Here is a 20,737-nt window from a genome sequence, read left to right as displayed (position 1 = left end):
TTAAAATGAAAATTTGAAAGTAATGATGTAATGATTTATATTACGACAGATTGGTTCTGAATGATTAACATGACAGCTCACATGGCCTCATGTTTCGTAGAGATTTGTAGTTCAGTTGAAATAAGAACTTATTGAGCTATAAAAGACATTCAGGATGAGGTTTTCAGAACACGTCTTCTTAGCAATCTAGTCAGTATTTCCCAATGTGAGAGACACAAAATTTATGCTATAAGAAAACGTTTTATTTACATAACCACAGCTCTCTGTAGACATGAATCCGTCTTTTGCTAGACCACCCTGGACGCTCATGCACTGTAAGGGAGCAGTACACTTTTTTGAGTGAAGGGTGGTATTTATCAAACCTCTAAGAATTACACTTAAAGTTTAAAGTTAGGAGTAAAAAAGTTCTTAGCTGCGTGTGAAGAATAAAACACATTTATCAAGCGACTTACAGTAGAGGATAACCTTTAACAGCAACTCTCAAGTAATCACATCATTAATCACACGTATTAATAGCCAATCAGAGACAAGCATTTATGCCTACATCTGCTCCATTGTTTATTCCTTTAAAAAAATCTTTACATTTTACTCTATTACTCTATAACTGATATGTTATTCAAAACATTTCTAATTTACATTTGTATTTGTCTGAAATCCTTGAAGCTGCTATAATTTATGTTTTTATAATAACAATGTATGTATGTATGAAATGACAATGTGAAAGGGGTCGCTCGTAGTGATGAACCTACAGAGAATAATCACCTGACTCTGCAGCTCCCCTCGGCTTTCCAGAGCTTTAAAGCAAGTTTTGTTAAAATTTTGCGGCCGGCAACTTAAATGTTTTGTTTTACTCTTACTTTTCTTATACTGTTGTTTTCAGCCAAAACAACTTTAAAATCTGAGTACATAAGCTGTTCAGCACCAAACAGAAGACAGACAAAGTTAGCGACTATAGCTGGTGAAGCTAGTGGAGCATTTAGCAGCTAAAGAGCCTGATAAATCCCTCAGGAGTTGGTGGAGACCAAAAACAGAGCAAAAATTGATTAGGCTAAAAATTGGACCCACATTCATCAGGTGGCCAGAAGCACAACTCTAAATTAATGATAATGTTGACCTGTGACTGCTAGGTGTGTAAATAAACAACTGTTTCCTAGTTCGCCATATCAACTTAAAAGGGGATAATATGTTAATGTCGTGTTCACAACTTGTTTCTGCTGCCCTCAAGTGGCCAAATATCCAGTTATCTTCAGACCTCTTGAGCCCTCTTAAATTTAAGAGCATTTTTAAGTTGTAATAATTTTGATATTTAGATTTTATTTTTAAAGGTGCTAAATGCGAGATTGGGAGCATTCTGCACGGCTCTCGACATGGCGACGGCTGAGCCAGCGGCTCTCAGTTAACGGTGGTAACAGCGCTTACAGTGCAAACAACTGCAACAGTGCTGACAGCTAGCAGTGTTTACCTGAGGGGTGACAGGGTGCTACACTTCCTTGACAACGCCTTCGGTTGGAAAGGCCTTATCAGCTTTAACCGCTGTATGAGCGCAGTGCAGAGCGGCAGCCATGAGCTAGCCAATGGGGCACGCTCACATGCACAAACATGCACTAAAAGGCACACTCGCCCAGCCCGGCTATGTCAACAAAGCACAGCAAAACTCAGATTGCAACACACACAGCAGGAGAGCGACTTCATTCTCTGCTCAGGTAGACATTACGCCTCTATATCTTTACATAGCAACTAGTTGTTGCTGCTTTATTAATGCTCTGAAATGCTTAATAAATACGGCACCAGGCCTCTTAGATCAGCTCTGTGTGTGATACAGCAACTTCTGTTGAGGATTATAAAACATTAAAATTTTAGATTTAACCTTTCAGATCTTAATTTTAAATGCTATCTTATCCCTTTCCTTACATATTTTGCTACAGACTACTAATACATTTTAGTCTTAAAATATGCTCCACATAAAAGCAATTTGAATCTAATTAATCATATGTTCTTTAGCAAATCTAAACTGACTGCAGGATCTTTTCCTTGATGAATTTACTGCCAGGTTATTAGTTATATGGGCGAACGCGAAATTGGCTTCACGCAGCTTTATACAAATCGCTGAATTTAAACTACTGACACAGTTGAGAGATAAAAGTACCACCTTTGAATAAGCCAGTGTCTGCACAATCTGAACGACCCCACTTGTCACAGCGATCCTATCTTATCAGCCCTCCATCACCAGCTCAGCCCTGCTCGGAGAGGCCATGTTCCTGTGAGACAACAGGGGGCTTTTCAACAAATATGCACGGCTGATGAATTTATAATTACATGTAAAAGCTTGTACAAACCATTTGATCTTCAAGTAGAAAGATTACAGAGAAAGCAAGATGGAACCTTGAGTTGTTTGGTTGATGTTGAAGGCAATTATTCCTTCACCCCAAAATCAATGTCACATAGATAAAGCAGAAATATCACAGAAATTGTGTTTGTAAAGAGTCTCTTTCATTATCATATCCTCAAAACAAACAACTTGTTATGTCAAAGCAGTTGACTGTCCCTGTATTTAGTCTATTTTTTGTTTGCATGTTTTCAGGAGGAATTGGAAGAAATATGGAGAGAGTTGTAACAAGGGAATTTCCAAACTGTACTAACGTCTAAGACTCTGTTACTGAGTAAGTACAGATTGTTGTGTTACAATTGTGCTGATATTGTTTGCTTTGTTTTGTTTGTTTTTTTAAATCATTTCAAGGTGATAGCTGCTATCGTTCAAAGTCATGTTTTTAACCCACATGGATAGAATAAGTATCTACTTTTAAATACTTGATGAAGATCAATCCACCGAGCCAGACTCTGGGGCCTCTAGTTTGAGGGCGGTTGAATTGCTGAAATCGGCTGATGACGTAAGCCAGCACAAAATGTCCAATTAGCATCAGGATCCCCTCACTCTACATCAACGCCATGCTTGTATTGCTAATGAGTATTTTATGAATATTCAGCTGTCATTTTGTCCTTTTGATGAATGCTTTACTGCCTGTGACATATCATCATTTTTCTTAATTAAAAGGAGAATAGGATCGTAAAAACAGACAGAGTTGCTGAATTAATATACCTCAAAAGCTATAAGAAACATGAGAAAAGTACCATTAACTTAAAGCTTTAAGTAGGTAGACTGGAGCAAATATGATTAGAAAAAAGTTGTTTTTATAAAACGGTCACTATATCCTGACAGTAGTACATGAGACATGTAATCTGAAAAAAATCATGTCCTCTGGTGCTCCTAATGGCATCTGCAAGATTTCACAGACCGGAGGAAAACAACCAATCAGAGCCGAGCTGGACAAACGGTCAATATTCTGTTACCGTTATGCCTATTTCTCACATAGAAACATCTTGTAGTGTACTGTTTAGCTGTAAAATGAGAAAGTTTGTGACCTGGCCGCCATGTTGAGATCAGTTGAGGAAATACCAAGCACTGCCCACCAGCTGGAGCAAACTTATTAATTTTACAGCTAAACAGCACACTACAAGATGTTTCTGCAAACATTTGAGGCGAGAAATATTCATTACAGTAACAGAATATTAATTCATATTTGATCAGCAATGCCTAGTTTGACCGTTTGGTCGGAGTTTACGAGTGATTGACAGCTGCTCCGTTGAATGAACAGCCAATAGGAGCGCTCTCTCTCTCTGAAATGACGTGATTGGCAAAAGTCTCTCGTCAGATTTTTTAAAGCCTGAAAACAGAGCCACGAGGAGGTGCAGAAGTCTTCTCTCAGAACAATTAAATTACAATTTGCTGAAAGGTTATGATGGTATTTTTGCCCAATGATGCCAAAACTATTCTCCCTACTGCCGCTTTAATGGGTCAGTACAAGAGAAAGAATGTACAGTATAGGCTTTACTGTATATGAGTAAAAGTTTGATAAAGGTACTTTAAATTCTGCATTGAATGACAGAGAATGATCATGACTTGACTATAAGGACGTTTAAGCCCTTAAGGAATATTATAATACAGGACTTAAAATGACAAACTAATTTAATGTAATAAAAATGAAATCTTACAGTACTTGTTGATAATGTTTCCCTCTAACACACAAATTGATCCAGCAGGCTATAAAATTTCTCAAGTGTAACCTTTTTATTTTGTTTTTATAACTTTATATCCAGAATAGATAATACAACCGCAACAACAAAAAAGTTGTTAGTTTAAGGCAGAACACATCTTGCTCTGCCACCCCATACCACAGAAATATTTTTGTCATCATTACGTTTTGTTAAATAAGCCACTTTAACTTTACGCTCTGGATAAACATGAACATTTACCGCCCTATAACTAGAGGTCTTTGAGTTGTAAATATACACTGATGAATATCTATATAAAAATGTCAAAGTTTGACTGTTGTGAATGCTTGCCAGAAAGAAATATGTAGTTGGTTTTTGCTCTGTAAGATAACACGGTGCTTTCAATGACTGTTTCTCAGATGATGGTACACATGAATTGAACATGAACGTCGGGCCTTAGAAGGGGAAATACTGTAAACTTGTATATAGAGGAAGATGGAATGTAAATCTATACAGTAGCGTCATCCTACTTTATTGTAAAGTCAACTCACTGAGCAGGCAGTAGTATGTTTCTATGACCTTCAGTCTCACAACAAGCTGTATGTCCTCCTTTTTTATTTATCTGATTTTTTTTACAGTGGCATGCCCTAATTATCTGTGATAAAAGATATAATACTATATTAGGGTGAGCGAGTACTGTATATAAATATATATCATGGTTGGTTTTAAAGTTTACACATTAATCAACTTATTAAACACCGTGTCTAATAGTCTAGTTGTGCAAAAGTTGTGCATGATCTATGATATTGTTAATTTTTGTCTGATATATAAATCGTCTTGTTTTGAATCATATTTCTTACTGTGAACAAATTGCCATTTTAAAATTGTTCAAAATAAATGTATTTTTATATGGAATTATGTTTTTCTATCATGCATGCACCCACAGTATGTATGTTGTAATTGAAGATTATAATACAGTTTACACTCTTTTGTGTCCTGGCGAAAGTATGCAAAGACAGACTTTGTGGCTGACAGTGAATGAGAAATGTCTGCATTGTCATGACATAAACCTGAAAACAAGGTTCTTTAACTCGAAGCAGCCAACATATCAGTCTAAGCATTACACTTAATGATCCCTCAGAGGCTCTGAAGTTGGCTTTAATGGGCAGAAGTGTGATAACACCTATGTGAAGATTCCCATCTAACACTCTGACTAAGCTTCACTTTACCTCTATCGCTCCAGTTGCCAGTTACAGAGGGTTTCTATTTAATGGGAACAATTACTAAGGCTGTTGTTGAATGATGAGAAACAGATTTTGCAAAGAAGAACTACTGGGGGTTAGCGTTGCTCATTCTCCGTCCTCAGGATTTAGAGGAAAAAAACATCCTTTCACATTAAAATGGCAAAGGGGCTGAAAGGTTTGGAGGACAGAGCTGTGTGGCTGATTGGCTGAAACGATTCTTCACGCACAAAGATGCAGCAACATGGTCCTTGTTCCGCTGTTTTGCATTTTGTTTGCCACCTCAACAGCCTCATATCGCACACCAATCTTCATCACTCCAACGGCCATCAGCACCCCGAGAGTCTTATTCTCGCTCCTGCTCTCAGTCTGAATTAACACCAAGGCCTTTCTCTAACTGCCCTGGGATGTTCGGCGGTGCACAATCAAATTGAACGGTGACAATCCCTAATGGATGATTCGCTGCAGCCAGACACTAATGTAGCACTCAATGAAAGGAAACATGCTCATCAATTTCACACTGTGGCTAACACAATATTGCTGTGGGTTATTGTTGTGGGACATTTTTCATTCAAGGTGCTGCCCAGTCTGGGAAAATCTTCCTTGATTGTGTGCGTACGTGTGTCGATTTCCTGGAGAGGGGATAATTAATTTGCTGCACAGTGGGAGAGCCGAGGAACTGGCCCATTAGAATCACTCCAGGCTACTTGGTGCTTTTCATTGTCCTCCCGCTCGGCCCTATTGTATCATGCAAATGGATGCACTGAAACTTTGAGTGTGCTAAGCAACACTTGTTAGAGGCAAAGCAGAAAAAAGCACCATATTCGACAAAGTGAGAGTGCCCGTCGATCAAAACTCCCAATTTGAATCATAGTTAAGCCCGTTGATTGACTAAATCAAAGGTCAAACACAACTAAATGCTGCATGGATTTTAACAGATCGAAGACAGCAGAAATAAGCTGTTCATGCTTCTGGGAAATTACTTTCACAACCAGCCACACTGCATTAATGCTGTGTTTCTGCTTTATTACGCAACCATGGTTACTTCAGCAAGATCAAATGAAAAAAAGTAACAACCCACTGAGTAATTAAGTCACTTGTAATGAATGAGTTTAACCTTTTGAGAAACGGAAAACACTGCAGTTCACATTTTTAACAATTCTTTTTTTTTTTTCCTCAAGACGTATTTTTAATATCTTGAAAGAGGGGGAAAAAAAACATCATGCAATTATGTTCACAATCATATTCACAGGTTGATTATTGGGACTTGACAAAAACTGCCTTCTGATGGTCGGTGTGGAGAGACGGCGTTCGCCTGATGACGAGTACGAGTTTATTTATGCTTCAGGCTCAATCGCAGGATTGGAAGGAAAGAAGTATGGAGAAGCCTCCAGTCAATTTGTCTTACTGACATATGATGCTGACAACACTTAAAAAGAAAAGTTGGATGAAGAAGAACTTCAGTACTTATCCCAAAGAGACAGCGGCTGACCAAAGCTCTGTGCGTAGGCTGAGCCTTGTTGACAGGAGATATGTCTTCTCTATCTCTGTGTCCCTCGCAGCGAAGGAGATGAACAAATCCGCAGCCTTTTGTCCGCCGAGTCCTTGGGGGCAAACCTAGAACAGACTGCAGGCTCCTCCGCGGTAACTGTAAACTGAGGAGATGCCATGTGGAGATGCTGGTATCATAGTGGTAGATAAACAGTCCAGAATAAATTAAAAAATGAGCAAAATGAGAACATGTTTCTGTTGAAACCTGGTGTAGTTCCAGCGTCGTCACACTTCCTGTAAGAAGGCACGGCGACCTTCACAGTGAGATCAGTTGAAAAGAAAAACAACAAAAACAGGAGAAATGTTTTGTAACTGTGTCAAGGAGTCTTTTAACTTCATGGCGGTGAATCTCGAACACAAACGAATAGCTAATAAATCTTGAACTGAATAAATTAAATACAGATGTAGCACTTTTTTTTTGACTGCATTACAGCAAGTGTTTTGCGGCTGCTTCTTTGTTTACAAGAAGATTTACATTTAGCTCTATTTATAGAAACCAGAATGTACAAGAAATGCTCTGGGCGACAAATAAGTAAGAAGCACAAGTTTAAAAGTCATTGCATTGTTTAACAGCCAAAATTGACTGTAAAACAATCAAATATAAAATTTGCCGCTGCAATAATAATCCATATGCATGATTTAGATTACACATAAGATTTGTGTATAATCTGTTTCTAAGTAGGTTTAACATTTTTCATGTTAGAACTCATTCCAGTGTCGCTAACATGACTTATTTGAGTCTCCTAAGCAAGAGGGATTGCTCAGTTTCTCATCTACTGTATACACCTATCCACTTTAATCTTCTGTTCTTATTTCTGTTATGACATATATAGCATTTTGAGCGGCAAAGCGACAGCTTGATGGAATACACAGATCTGGGACTAGGAGCCCTCCTTCATCTCCTGGATATTGCAAGCTTTCATTTGATGAGAATCTGGCGATAAGATTTACTGATTGTACAGAGCTTAATGAATCTGCTTCCCTCACTGTCTTAATCAGATAAGCTATTTCCACATAGTTAAACAAAGTAAACTTCACAAACACAAGCCCAAAGAACAGAAATAGGAGCATATTTTTTTGAGATATTATTATACATCACTTCTGTCCCGCTGTGTGATATTTTCATATTTGAGCAGTCGCGAGCTGTAACCAGCTGAGACAAAGAACTTTTACTTCTTCCATTATGGATGTACATTATTTACATAAAAAGATCAATGTCCTTGCAAAAATACAAGTATTTTCAGTCAAAAAGTGTCCCCTTTTTTTCAAGAAGCAAGTATAAATCTGTACAGTCTCCTCAGAGGGATTAGGCAGCACAGTGTGAACTGGTCCATCCATGCATGGGTAGCAAAACACTCGAGACCATTCATTGTGACCGTGGTTTCATAGCTTGCTGGAAGTAACTGCCAAAGAAGATGTATTGCTTTCGAGTTGGTCATAGACTCCCAACATTAAAACACATGGGGCGCTTCATCAGAGAGCTTGATGTCTGTGTGAGATGGCAGGTAGCCTGACGAGGGAGAAGAAAGGAAAGAGACAAGAGGGGGAATTTTATGTGGCCATTTGCATACGGGTGTATTTTTTTGCAGGCGACACACATTTATCTTGGATGGGTCGATTGTTTAGAAGTAAATCAACTGGAACCTCGTAGATATTTCTTGATGAAAATGCTTTCACCACTCCGCTACTTTCCTGATGCACTAATTATTTTATTGGGTCAAATAATTCACCAAGACATTCTCATCACTCTGGCTCTACCTGTGAATACTAATACCTTGCTGTAGCAAACTCACGTTCGCGAATACATAAATATACTGCACATAATAATAACTGTATCTTGGCAACTCCTGTATGATAATACAGGTGGGAGGGAGAACAGCATCAGCACTTAACAATAAGTGAATATCACTTTCCTTCCATTGTTGCTGCTGCAGTTTTTAATATACTGCCACAACTTTATTTGCTGTACTAAAGGGTCAGTTCGCACAATTTTCCAAAAAAACATTTTCTCACTCATCACTTTTGATATGTAACTATGTGTATAACTATCTAGATACTTTGGGTTTTATGTACTGAGGTTGTGGGATATCTGTTGCTGTGATTTACCCCACAACTCAAACACAAAGGAGGTGAATTAAATGTTGTTTGTGGTGTGTTCATAGCATTAAAAGAACTACATTTTAAAAATTCAACAGCAACAAGTCTTTCCAGGAACGATGTTCTGGTTAAGGTACGGTCACATTAGCCTTCTGTTCAACCAACCTGCCCCACACTCAGCCCTTAAACAAGGATCTGATGTCGCAATTTTGGCGCGGTGACGAACATTTTCAGAGCAATCATCGAACTGTAAGTGGTTTATGAGAGCGATGCGGCAGTTTGTAGTCTGGTAGAGTATTATTGAGCAATACAAGTTGATTGCATGTTGCTAGGTAATTTGTTTTTTATTCCTATGTTATGCCAAACATTTGGCCCACCCAACATAACACACTTTCGATTAAATCATAGACAAATCACAAAGAAAAAAATCAGTTATAGCATTATGTACTCACAAATAACATACAGTATGTTTACTGGTATGTGTAAAACTGCAAACAGGTTGTACACCAAATAGCAGAGAAAAGAAAAGAACTGCTACAATCTTAACGTTTATCCTGGTGAAAGGCTTTTTTCCTCATTTCCCAGGCTTTCTCCAAGTTTTGTATGTGAATGGCCAACTCAGGTCTTCTGTACTAATTAATAGGGCTGTCAAAGTTAACGCAATAATAACACAAATTTGTTTTAACGCCACAATTTATTGAATGTATTAACACGACTTGCGGTTTTTAGGTTGTAGCGGAAAGCTAGGGTGAAGATACTGGCATCATATGCAACTAAAAAATCTAAGGAATCCATTGGTAGCAACCATGTCATAGTAGCTTGTCGTGAATGAGGTGAAATAATGCTCCAAACTTGTGCTAAATTGTCATGGCCATTTTCAAAGGGGTCCCTTGACCTCTGACCTCAAGATATGTGAATGAAAATGGGTTCTATGGGTACCCACGAGTCTCCCCCTTACAGACATGCACACTTTATGATAATCACATGCAGCTTTGGGCAAATCATAGTTAAGTCAGCACACTGACACTCTGACAGTTGTTGTTGCCTTTTGGGCTGCAGTTTGCCATGTTATGAATTGAGCATATTTTTTATGCTAAATGCAGTACCTGTGAGGGTTTCTGGACAATATTTTTAATTGTTTTGTGTTGTTAATTGATTTCCAGTAATAAATATATACATACATTTGCATAAAGCAAGCATATTTGTCCACTCCCATGTTGATAAGAGTATTAAATACTTGAAAAATCTCCCTTTAAGGTAGATTTTGAACAGATAAAAAATGTGCGATTAATCGCGATTATATAGTTTAATTGATTGACAGCCCTACTAATTAACTCATGACTACATTCCTAAACACAGTGCATCATTGTTTCTGCAAATTTGTGAGGAAAAGTTCAAGAAAAGTGGCCAGGAGATTGCAATGGAAGAGGAAAAGTGTTCTTGTATTAGTCACACGTACAATAGTGGCTTCAATTGAAGTGATGGAAATGTAATGTCACCGTACCTTCACAGCTTTACTGTTCATAGGTGTTGCTGTGAACAGTTTTTAGGAACGTTGGATATGTCAAAACCTGGACAAAAAAAAACGCCGCCACCAGATACCACTGAATGTAATGAAGAAAATGTTTTTTTGTCATTAGGATGAATTGACCCTGAAAGTAATTCTGCAGTATTTATGACCAGCGGACCAATATTTTGGAAACCGCCCCTTTTGTTGCATTGAAAACAATGCAGGTGGTGATTACCAGACCTCCTTTACAGGTGTAATAATAATATTCCCCTTTCACTGTAATACCTTCTTATCTTATAGGTTCTTTTTTATACTGTATGTTTTTGTCATATATGATCTTTGCCTGTTTTTTTGTTTTTGAAGCACATTGAGTTTCTGCCTGTCGTATGAAATATGCTATATAAATTAAATTTGATTGATTGATTGATTGATTGATTGATTGATTGATTGATTGATAGCATCACCAACTGAATACTTATTTTGACAAGTGATAGAATAAAACACTACATAAAGAAAAGACCCTCCTTGTCCAACATAAGAATCTAAAATAATGTGAATAAACCGTGTATATTCTTGAGGACTGACTGTAGCTTGAAGGAAGACACATTAATACCTCTGCCTTTTGAGTCCGACTGCACATCCACATGATCCAGAGAGGTCAGCTTGTCCCCCTCAGGGTTTGGGACGACTATGGAGGTCACTGTCGGGATGACCTCTTGTTCTTTGTCAGGCTGCTCCGCTGTGTATGTGTTGATGCCCGGGATCTTCCTGTAGGTCATACAGAGGGGGTGGGGGACATATATATATATATATTTCAACAAAAAAAGGCAAGCTAATGGAAACCTGGTCTGTTTCACTAATGCTTCCACTAAGCATAATGTGTCACACACTATTTTTAACTGTTAAGGATGGGAGAGGATTGCTTGAAAGCTGGAAACTAGGGCATTTGGCATTCCACTGGGCATTGCTCTCTCACTTTCGTATTGTTCACCTCCGTTTTCAATCAATTTTTCATCCCCTCAGATGCACCCCCAATTCTGCTTAAAACTAACATCTTGCAATTCTAATTTCAGAGTCTCCCCTCGTGATTTTTGTGCCGCAGCTGGTGCGCTGACATTTTGAGGCAGCATCAGAGACCATAAAAGTTGATTTCTTAATGTGGTAATTAAGATCTTGAAAGTAAAAGTTAAGTAATGATTTATTTTCTAATGAGAAAAATTCTACAAACTATGGAGGAACTAAACCGTTCCTCTATGATTGGCATGGGATTACCTGCAGCAGAGGATGCTATTTACTGTATGTCTCTCACTGTATAATATATGTTGTCTCAGGGCTTATCTCCTCAACCTTTCCTGCCATTCGGCAGAGTGTGCCTCACCTTGGATGGCTGTGTTTAGCATTTCCGAAAGGTCAACCCTCACATTGTCAGATAGATGAATATTGATAACTGCAGGACTCTGACACCCATTCAGCACTCTGGGGGAATTGATTAGTCTGTCATTCCCTGTAATATTCTGCAGATTGAGACAGAGGGGAATTGTCTTATTCCTCGAGCTATTATTGCGTCGCGGGTGTCCATAACTCAGAGATATATGGAGTCTGAATACTTCTGGAAAGTTTTTAGGAGTTCAGCAGTGAGGTGCTCGCATGTAGATAATGGGGCCGACTCTGAACAGGGTCATTATGCAAACACAAGCGCACGCACACGCACACGCACACACAAAACAATAACATCCATCTTATCGTAGATATCTGCAATGATGGAAATCTCCGGATTGATCTTCACGCATTCTTTCACACAGTTTTCCTGTGCCTTGTTTGTGGTTATAATATATTATATGCAGTATACTGTACCTTTTAAATTTATATATTACAAAGACAGCCAAGCCCATCAGTACGACTGACACGAGCATGATGACTGCGGTGCCGCTGTGGCCACTGTCACTGCTGTCCACCAGAGGAGCTTTGAAGGAGAAAGAATGGAAGAGAAATTGAGCGCACATGCTGGCCGAATGAGGATAAAAGCATATTTTTTATCTCATATGAATATAAATAATATAACAATGGAGATCACCGCTGTCTTGTTATTCTGACTGAGATAGCTAATGATATTTTTCACCATAGTTTAGTTTATCCAGGATAATCCACTCACTATCAATACTGCTCTCCAGTGAGTTTAGATATATTAAAAACAAACAATACACCAATACGACATTTAAAACACATAAAACAGTTGAGATTTAATTTACATTTGAAAGCCTGTGGGCTTACTATTCTTCTTTACCTCCAAACTGGAAGCAAAAATATAAAACAGTAGATGTGACATTGCCAGAGAGTATAGAAGCAAAGAGACGAAACTCTTCATAATCTCTTCTCAGCATCAAAACAAGCCCCATGCCGATTGACCGGGGAAAAAACCTCAACAAAACAGGAAGTGACTGATTGTAACTGCCTGCCTATAATACCCATAGAGCTGAATCTATTTAGGGTCGCTACATAAAAAATATTGCTTAATGTAGTATATTAGCCATTCAGAATACCAAAGACAGTTCTTACATATTAAGTTTAGGCTAAATTGAAAAAATAAAATCATTGTCTCCAACATAAATACACAATTATGAGATTATCTTCATGATTGAAGGCATGCTTTGTTCTCTTGGAGCTATAATAATCAACCAAAATCTATGTTTTTTTGGTTCATTCTAGACAGACAGTTGTCTTACACTCATTACTTTGAATAAAAAACAGTATTGGAGTATCGTTAGAAGAAAAATACAAGGATTATAAGAGCAACATAAGCCTCTTTCACCATAGGGTCCAATTACAGCAAAACTGGACCCAGGTAAGACGGCCGCCATGTGCTTCCATCCTGGAAAGGCAAGTCATTAGTACTACTGTTTTATTACTGGAAGGGCTGCACAAAGTCTGTCCTCATATCAGAGAGACAACCACCGGAAATGCACCTCTCTCTCTCTCCCAAAAATAGATGTGACAACCGTTTGTTCAGGTAGGTGTGTGGCAGAGGTAGCGGACTCACCTGGAGACAGCTGCGTGGCGTACACGTTCACCTGCACCCCCGGTTTGAGTGTGAACTGGATGAGGTCTTGGTTCAAAGCACTTAGCAGAACCTGAGAAAGCTATGAGGAGGAGTGACGGAGCAGAGAAGACTCGGTTAGCGGCGGCTGCACGGCAATATTCCACAGTCATCAATATTTCAGCCGCAGTCATTTCATCTAACAGCCTGAATTATGGATCAGAATTTTTGCTTCTTTCTAAAGAGGAGCAAACGTTGATATGACACGGAAAACCAAACCTGCTGCAGAGAAAAACGCGGGCAGGCTTTTAATGGCGATGGAAACCCTATCAGGTAAAAGGGAGGCCTGCCTATGTGGTGTGGCAGTGACATTTAAGAAAAACAAACCTTTTGCTGTTTCGATCAAAACGGTGATTTCTCACATGTTTTTTGTTCAGTGTACCTGTTTTCAAGAAGACAAGCTATTGGAAATCAAAGTATGTTCTAATATCATGAAATTACTGTTTAAATTTCGCACCCTGAAGTGCCTCAAGTTCCCCTGCTTTTCACACCTAGATGAAGCACTCATTTAACAGGAGACCAAAATGCCTTCCCGGAGCCCATTTGAGTCCTTAGCCATGCCTCACTAATTCCATCTTGCGCTTTCTAAAATCTTTCCACTGGTTAAAATTAGACTGCTCTACACAGTATGAATAATTACTTTTTGTTCTAGTGGCATATCAGGGTCAGTAAATCTATTACACATTTTAATAAGCTGCACCACACATACACTCGCCATGTGTGTGTGTGGGCACACGCTCGCTTTAATGCATCCACATTGCAAAGTCACTCAATGGAGATGAGAGCGGTGAACTGAAGATTTATTACCCTATTGTCTGTGAGGTTCTGCCAGGTAATCAGACAGGCTTTAGATAAATACATCTCTTTAATTCCCAATCCAGGCCGCCTGCCCCAGTTTGTCTCTTTTCTCCGTGCTGCCAATTATATGATGCATCAATGTAATTAAATACCTATTAACTTAGTTCAAGACTGACTGTGAGCCAGCAAAATTATGTTTACTTGTGATACATCGAGGTCCCATCCGTTATGATGAATAAATGAGCTTCGGTTTTAGCTGGCGCTTGAAAGACAGAGCCGTTTTATTGTTTTGTTTACATATTTAATAGCTTTCTATAACACGATAAGAGATTCGTTTTGACGAATCTTATTTCGCCGTGAGAAAACAATAACAACCGTGAAGCATGGGGGCTTGAAATGCTTTTGGTTGTGTTCTTATTATCTCAAAGTTTAGTCTTCAAACTTTCTAAAATGTGGCAGTGAGTCTGCAACATGTACTGAGATGCTTTGTGAGTATTATTTCAGTGCGCTGATGGATGCTGCTTGAGTGCTTTTACATGGGAAGACATTGCCCTCTAGTGTTAACATTATGCATTACTCTTCAGGAGGGATTGAAATACAAAGTGCGTGTGGGAACATTAAATCATTTAGGACTTGAGTAAGACTCAAAATCTCATTTTTTAAAGCTTAAGCCTTGGTGATAAAATAAGTGCAATCACATTTTCTTTTGTGTAGCGGCAAAGAAAACAAACAATGTATGTGTCGCATGATGAAACCATCATAAAACCACAAATACAGTAGAATTGACAAGCAGTTCTTCGACTGAATGACTCCGCAGGGAATCAAAGGAGTTTGCTCTAACACTAAATGAGGAGGATGTCTTATGGAGCTATTTGAGAAGAGATTGTTCTCTGTGTGTGTTTTCACTTAATGAACCACGCCAGAGTTTGTGGGATTTTTTACCCCAATTACTACAAAACATGTCCACTCTTCATTACTGCTGACCTTTTCCAAAGAATAACACAGTGCTTTTCCTACCAACCAGCCAGCGGTGTCATCATTTCACCGTGGTATCAAAATACTTTTGCAGAGACTTTAAACTTGGTTGACTTCGGTGATCCGTCACAATGAGCATCATGTCTGCATTTATTTCTGTCAAACTTAACCTTATTGTTGCGTGGCGACGGGGTGCAGACTTTCCAAATCGAGCTGCACTTAAAACTGTGTTACCATGCAACAATAATGTAACTTTGACAAGAATAAATGCAGACATGATGCTCATTGTGATGTATTGCCTCACGGAAAAACAAGTTTTAAGTCTCTGCAAGTTCTTATACTGGACTGAAATTTATAGAAACCAATGGCTGCCTTGAAGGTATAGGAAAAAAGATTCAAAGAACTGGAGAATGATCAGCGATAATGTAAAGTTCATTTGACTTTTAGCTTCTTGTGTAAGATATTTTATATCTCAAACAAATAAAGGAAAAGAGTAGAGATAAGAGGGACGCTATCTGTGCAAGTACTGTACAAGTATCTGTTCACTGTATTTTGATTACAGTGCACACATGCTGTTTCTTTGAAATACCTCTGTTCTTCACACATCCTTAGGTCAGAGACTACTTTAGTAAAGAAATTAAACAAGCTGAGGATAGTGGAACTAATGTGGTCAACATATTCATTGATGCACATAAGATTAAAACTCATAGAACAAGCAAGAAAGCTATAATGCAAAATGGCTGCAGGCAAACCCTCCAAGAAAGGAAGACTGGACAGTGTATGTCAATGAAATAAATTGTAAGAAGAAATTGACCTTTATCTCAGGCCTACAATGCAAACAAAATATAAAATACTGGAAACAATTGATTCTAAATGTATTAGGGCTGTCAAAATTAATACGATAATAACTCATTAACGCAAATTTGTTTTAACGTCACTTATTTCTTTAACGCAACTTGCAATTTTTAGGTTGTAGTGGGCTCATTTCTAAAGCTAGCATGAAGATACTGGTATCATATGAAACTACAAAACCTACCGACCATGTCATACTAGCTTGTGGCGAAGAGGGTTAAATATCGCACCAAACTTGTTGGAGAAAGAAATTGGGATGGTCATTTTCAAAGGGGTCCCTTGACCTCTGACCTCAAAATATGTGAATGAAAATGGGTTCTATGGGTACCCACGAGTCTCCCCTTTACAGACATGCCCACTTTATGATAATCATATGCAGTTTGGGGCAAGTCATAGTCAAGTCAGCACACTGACACACTGACAGCTGTTGTTGCCTGTTGGGCTGCAGTTTGCCATGTTATGATTTGAGCATATTTTTTATGCTAAATGCAGTACCTGTGAGGGTTTCTGGACAATATTTAACATTGTTTTGTCAATAATAAATATATACATACATTTTCATAAAGCAAGCATATTTGCCCACTCCCATGTTGATTAGAGTATTAAATACTTGACAAATCTTCCTTTAAGGTACATTTTGAACAGATGAAAAATGTACGATTAATAGCGAGTAAATATTTTAATCGTTTGACAGCCCTAATTGTAACAGGATAAAATCCTGGATAAACTAATGGCACAGGATACTTTTAATTATGAGGAAGAAAGCTATTATGCAAAATGTCTGCAGGCAAATCCTTCAACAAAGGAAGACTGGACTACAACTGTCGATGAAATAAATTATAAGGAGACTTTTATCTTACGCCTACAATGTGAAAAATATGTGAAATACTGGAAACAATTGATTTTATATGTATATGTGCCTATACTAGAAGACCATGCTTCTGTAATCTGTTGCACGTGTCGACCCACTTAAAGGAGATGTAACCTTCTGGTGAGAGAAATGTCCAAACATTATTAAATAGCTCAAACTGAAAACTCGATAGTGTTGTATGGCACTCTAAATGTAAAAGACAGAATCCTCCAGGCATTTCCTCTCTAGAGACAGTCTTTTGACTCCTCAGCTTACTTTTGTGCAGTTTTAATTATCACAGAAAACCACATTGTAGTGAGCATCTGCCAGGGGGGTGGGGGCATTAAAATGATTTGATGAGACAGTACCTGATCCAGGTGGGCCCACTTTTCATCCATGGCTCCGTCTCTTGGCCTCCTCTGAGGCACGATGAAAATCTCTGCTGTTGTTGGCAAACCTGGGAGCACGGAGACCAGGAGCTGATCCTCGTTGATTCCTGTGACCTTTAATAATAACAACAAAAGCTCATTAAAAGGGTTTTTTAATTGACAGTGTTTCGTGGGTGATATTCCATGCTTCGGCCCCGTATTAATGAGTAAATACTCCTGGCTCTCTGCTTCATATATCATTTGCCTACCAGGTACCAGTCACTGTCAAGATATAATGCACGGATCAACTGAAACACACAAGCTCAATTTGACAGTCTTTGGTAAAGGCTAGGGCTTTTAGTGCATTTATGCCGTAACCAGAGGTCTCCTGTCAGTTTCCTGGTGTAAACCATGGTAATATCTGACAAGACAGAAGGTCAAAGTGAATGTTTCATACTGAGGGCTACTGTAGGATATATATAGAGCTCAGTATCCAGGTCTTTTACATAACCTGCTGCTTTTTTTGACATCCCCACAGTGTCTGAAAGGGGAAGCCAGACGCACTTAACCACAGTTAGGCTCTTTTTACTTGAGGTTTTGGTGTTCTCTCGAGGCAATGGCATTCAGCAAATGGCAACCGTGCTTTTACTGCCCTTTAGTGTTTTTGACAAGTTCAGTTGAAAGCTTGTACTGGCAATGATGATTTCAGGTGCTGCGCCATGTCAGCGTGTAGAGGTTAACAACTAATTACACAGCAAGTGAGGTTAAAGACAATGCGAGTAGTGGAGTGCAACGCTTGACACAAGACCGTATGCATACATTACAGACGCAGCATAACCAAGAATGGAAATGTCACAGGCTCACTAGACAGAGACTTGAGTTTTTCTCTCCAGGCTATAGTGCAAAGCTGCTTATTGCCAGAATCTGAATGAGGAGCTCAGTTCATTCCTGATTGCATTACGGTATTTAACTGAAGAACTGACCTGAACCATGGAGCTCTTCACCACTCTGCCGATGTCCTCTCTCCACTCAGACACTCCGGGGTTCAGATCGTCCAAATTAGAAGAAAAGGCCAAAACGTGCGACCGGAAATAATCTGAAATGTAGACAGAAATCAGACCTAATGTACGTCTTCTGTCTAACTTTAAAGAGGACCTATTATGCTTATTTTCAGGTGCATACTTGTATTTCGGGTTTCTACCAGAATATGATTACATGCTTTAATGTTCAAAAAACACTTTATTTTTCTCATACCGGCTGTGTTGCAGCACCTCTGTCTGAAACGCTCTGTTTGAGCTCTCCCTCCATACCCCGAAAAAGCTGCTCAACTGTTGTGATTGGTAAACCAAACCAAACTCTTCGGACTCCGCTTCAGCTCCGCTCCAACTAGCTTTGTTTGAGGGCGTGCCAAACTAGCTGTTAGGCAGGTATTATGCAAATGTGTTACTTGGTGACATCACCACGTTACGGAAGAAAAGGCAGGACTTCAAGCAAGGCGTTTCAGGCAGTTCGGGAGCAGTGTGTCTGTGGGGGAAAGTAACTCCCTTTGGAGTGGATTTTGAGCTTCATAACTGTGCAGACCTTTTACATGCACAAAGAAATATATAACACACTAAAGGAAAGGGAAAAAGCACAAAAGCATAATAGGTCCTCTTTAATGATAAAGAATCCCTTTTTACACTAATCCACCTCAGATACTTCATATAACAGAGTACTATACAGAGTAAATTCTGTATTTTCAGCAGAAAATATGGAGGCTAGGCTTAAATGGCAACGTGACTGACCAAATTCAAATTGATGAAGAGAACTGAACATATTTCTGTCTCAAAGATCATAGATGTTGATATGATTTACGACTTCAGTTAATTCTTTTTAAGATGCTGCATATTATACATAAGATAAATGGTGAAATGTCAATCTTGCTGTTGTACGAAGCAAAGAGATTCTTGCAAATATATCTTGTTGTTGATACTTTATCCGTGTGCATGCATCATTATATATCTCTAAATCCTCAACTCTGTTTAATAGGTATGACTAGACAAGACGGTTAGAGTTCCTGTCTCTGTTCCCATGATAAAATATATTGATCTCCCACTATTGGCAGCTAGGACAGGCATTGTTAGTCCCTGGAGATTTAATATATATCCAACTCCTTCATCAGCATCAAACAGAAGCCTCAGGAATTTTACAAAACTTGTCATTTTCATATGAATTTTGGAAAAAATGTGGAAATATTTAAAACTGAAACAAAAGAAATCAATTAACTTTGTAAGTGTGTGTGTGTGTGTATACTTTCTAAGTTTTGGTGCTACCCACTTAAGAATTCCCTTTTTCAGACTCAGTTTATTGTACGGTCCATGTTTTATGTGCTTTTGTTTGGATGGTTCAATGTTGATGTAATTTCTTAAACCAGCAGTAAACAGAATATTTTTGGCATCATTGGACAAAATCTAGCCCTTGATGGGAGACTCACAGGTCATTTCAGAGAGAGCATTCCTCTCTGTTCCTTTATCGCAATTATTTCTGTCGTCCAACAAAAGTAGTTATCGTGACAGGCCTAGGAATGAATAAACAAACAGGTTCATTCTTGACCTTGGAAACAGTAGCTTAACAAAAACAGTTCTTATTACAAGGTGCACTTACTTTAGCTTTCAGCTACATCTCATGGCCTTAATCAGCGATTTGTTTGCTTCACATACAGTACAACCATCTGTTATCACGTGGCCCATTCCCATACTTTTAAGTCATGTGATAACAACTAAACCATCACCATGACAACTAAGCAAACACCATCCACTGTTAAAGGCTACAAAAGCTCCCGAAAAATCAAGTAAGCATCCTTGTGATAAGATGTCAAAAGGCTTTGAAGATTTAAGAACTTTTATTGATTCACTCTCAATTTGAAGACACAAACCTGACTCCATAGTTTTCACTTTTTAATTATATTAAGAGGCTGTCTACGTGATTAATATTGAGTTTACCATAAACGGCCAGAGTCATTTGGTCCTGATAGACAGTATTGCCAACTGAAGCTTGGACAGTGACGGTGTGACTTCCCTCCTTGGAGAAAGCGAAGGACGTCGCTCCGTCCAGAGTCACAACGGGCTGACAGGCAAAGAGACAGAGAGAGATGTACTGTGGTGACTTGTGAATCTATCATGTCATTCAGTGAATAGGCTGCATGGTAGAGAATGAGAAAGTAAGACTTACCTCCGTTTTGTTATCAAACCACCAGAAATAGCTGACTGTTCCCACATTGCTGGGGCGTAACACGGTCGTGAGGTTTACTGCTTTGTTCTTGACGGCCACCGAAGGAGCCAAGAGCTGGACGTGTTCAAGTTGACCTTTAGA

At 38.8% G+C, this 20,737-nt stretch overlaps 2 protein-coding genes across 3 annotated transcripts in view; one reads left to right on the top strand and one right to left on the bottom strand.

Moving 5' to 3' along the window:
• sorcs3b (sortilin related VPS10 domain containing receptor 3b) overlaps window positions 1-4,965 on the top strand; it is a 165,955-nt gene extending 160,990 nt beyond the window's left edge. Inside the window, exons 27-28 of one of the 2 annotated variants that reach the window (XM_037781543.1) lie at window positions 2,582-2,660; window positions 4,470-4,965. In XM_037781543.1, the coding sequence (XP_037637471.1) occupies window positions 2,582-2,646 (65 nt within the window). In that variant the 3' untranslated portion in view covers window positions 2,647-2,660; window positions 4,470-4,965. Of the gene's footprint in view, window positions 1-2,581; window positions 3,282-4,469 lie in introns of those variants that run through there. The other variant, XM_037781545.1, reaches the window with a different exon arrangement.
• The window catches only part of LOC119495256 (VPS10 domain-containing receptor SorCS1-like), a 62,177-nt gene continuing 46,136 nt past the window's right edge, over window positions 4,697-20,737 (bottom strand). Inside the window, exons 20-27 of the mRNA XM_037781546.1 lie at window positions 20,597-20,730; window positions 20,368-20,491; window positions 18,370-18,482; window positions 17,387-17,521; window positions 13,487-13,586; window positions 12,304-12,412; window positions 11,063-11,217; window positions 4,697-8,352 (exon numbers count right to left, since the gene is read on the bottom strand). Coding sequence (XP_037637474.1) covers window positions 8,294-8,352; window positions 11,063-11,217; window positions 12,304-12,412; window positions 13,487-13,586; window positions 17,387-17,521; window positions 18,370-18,482; window positions 20,368-20,491; window positions 20,597-20,730 — 929 coding nt within the window. The 3' untranslated portion in view covers window positions 4,697-8,293. The remainder of the gene's footprint in view (window positions 8,353-11,062; window positions 11,218-12,303; window positions 12,413-13,486; window positions 13,587-17,386; window positions 17,522-18,369; window positions 18,483-20,367; window positions 20,492-20,596; window positions 20,731-20,737) is intronic.

Source organism: Sebastes umbrosus, chromosome 10 (genome assembly GCF_015220745.1).
Source record: "Sebastes umbrosus isolate fSebUmb1 chromosome 10, fSebUmb1.pri, whole genome shotgun sequence".
Classification (NCBI taxonomy): domain Eukaryota; kingdom Metazoa; phylum Chordata; class Actinopteri; order Perciformes; family Sebastidae; genus Sebastes; species Sebastes umbrosus.
The sequence above is the reverse complement of the archived record's forward strand: the minus strand, read 5'-3'. Positions and strand labels throughout refer to the sequence as shown.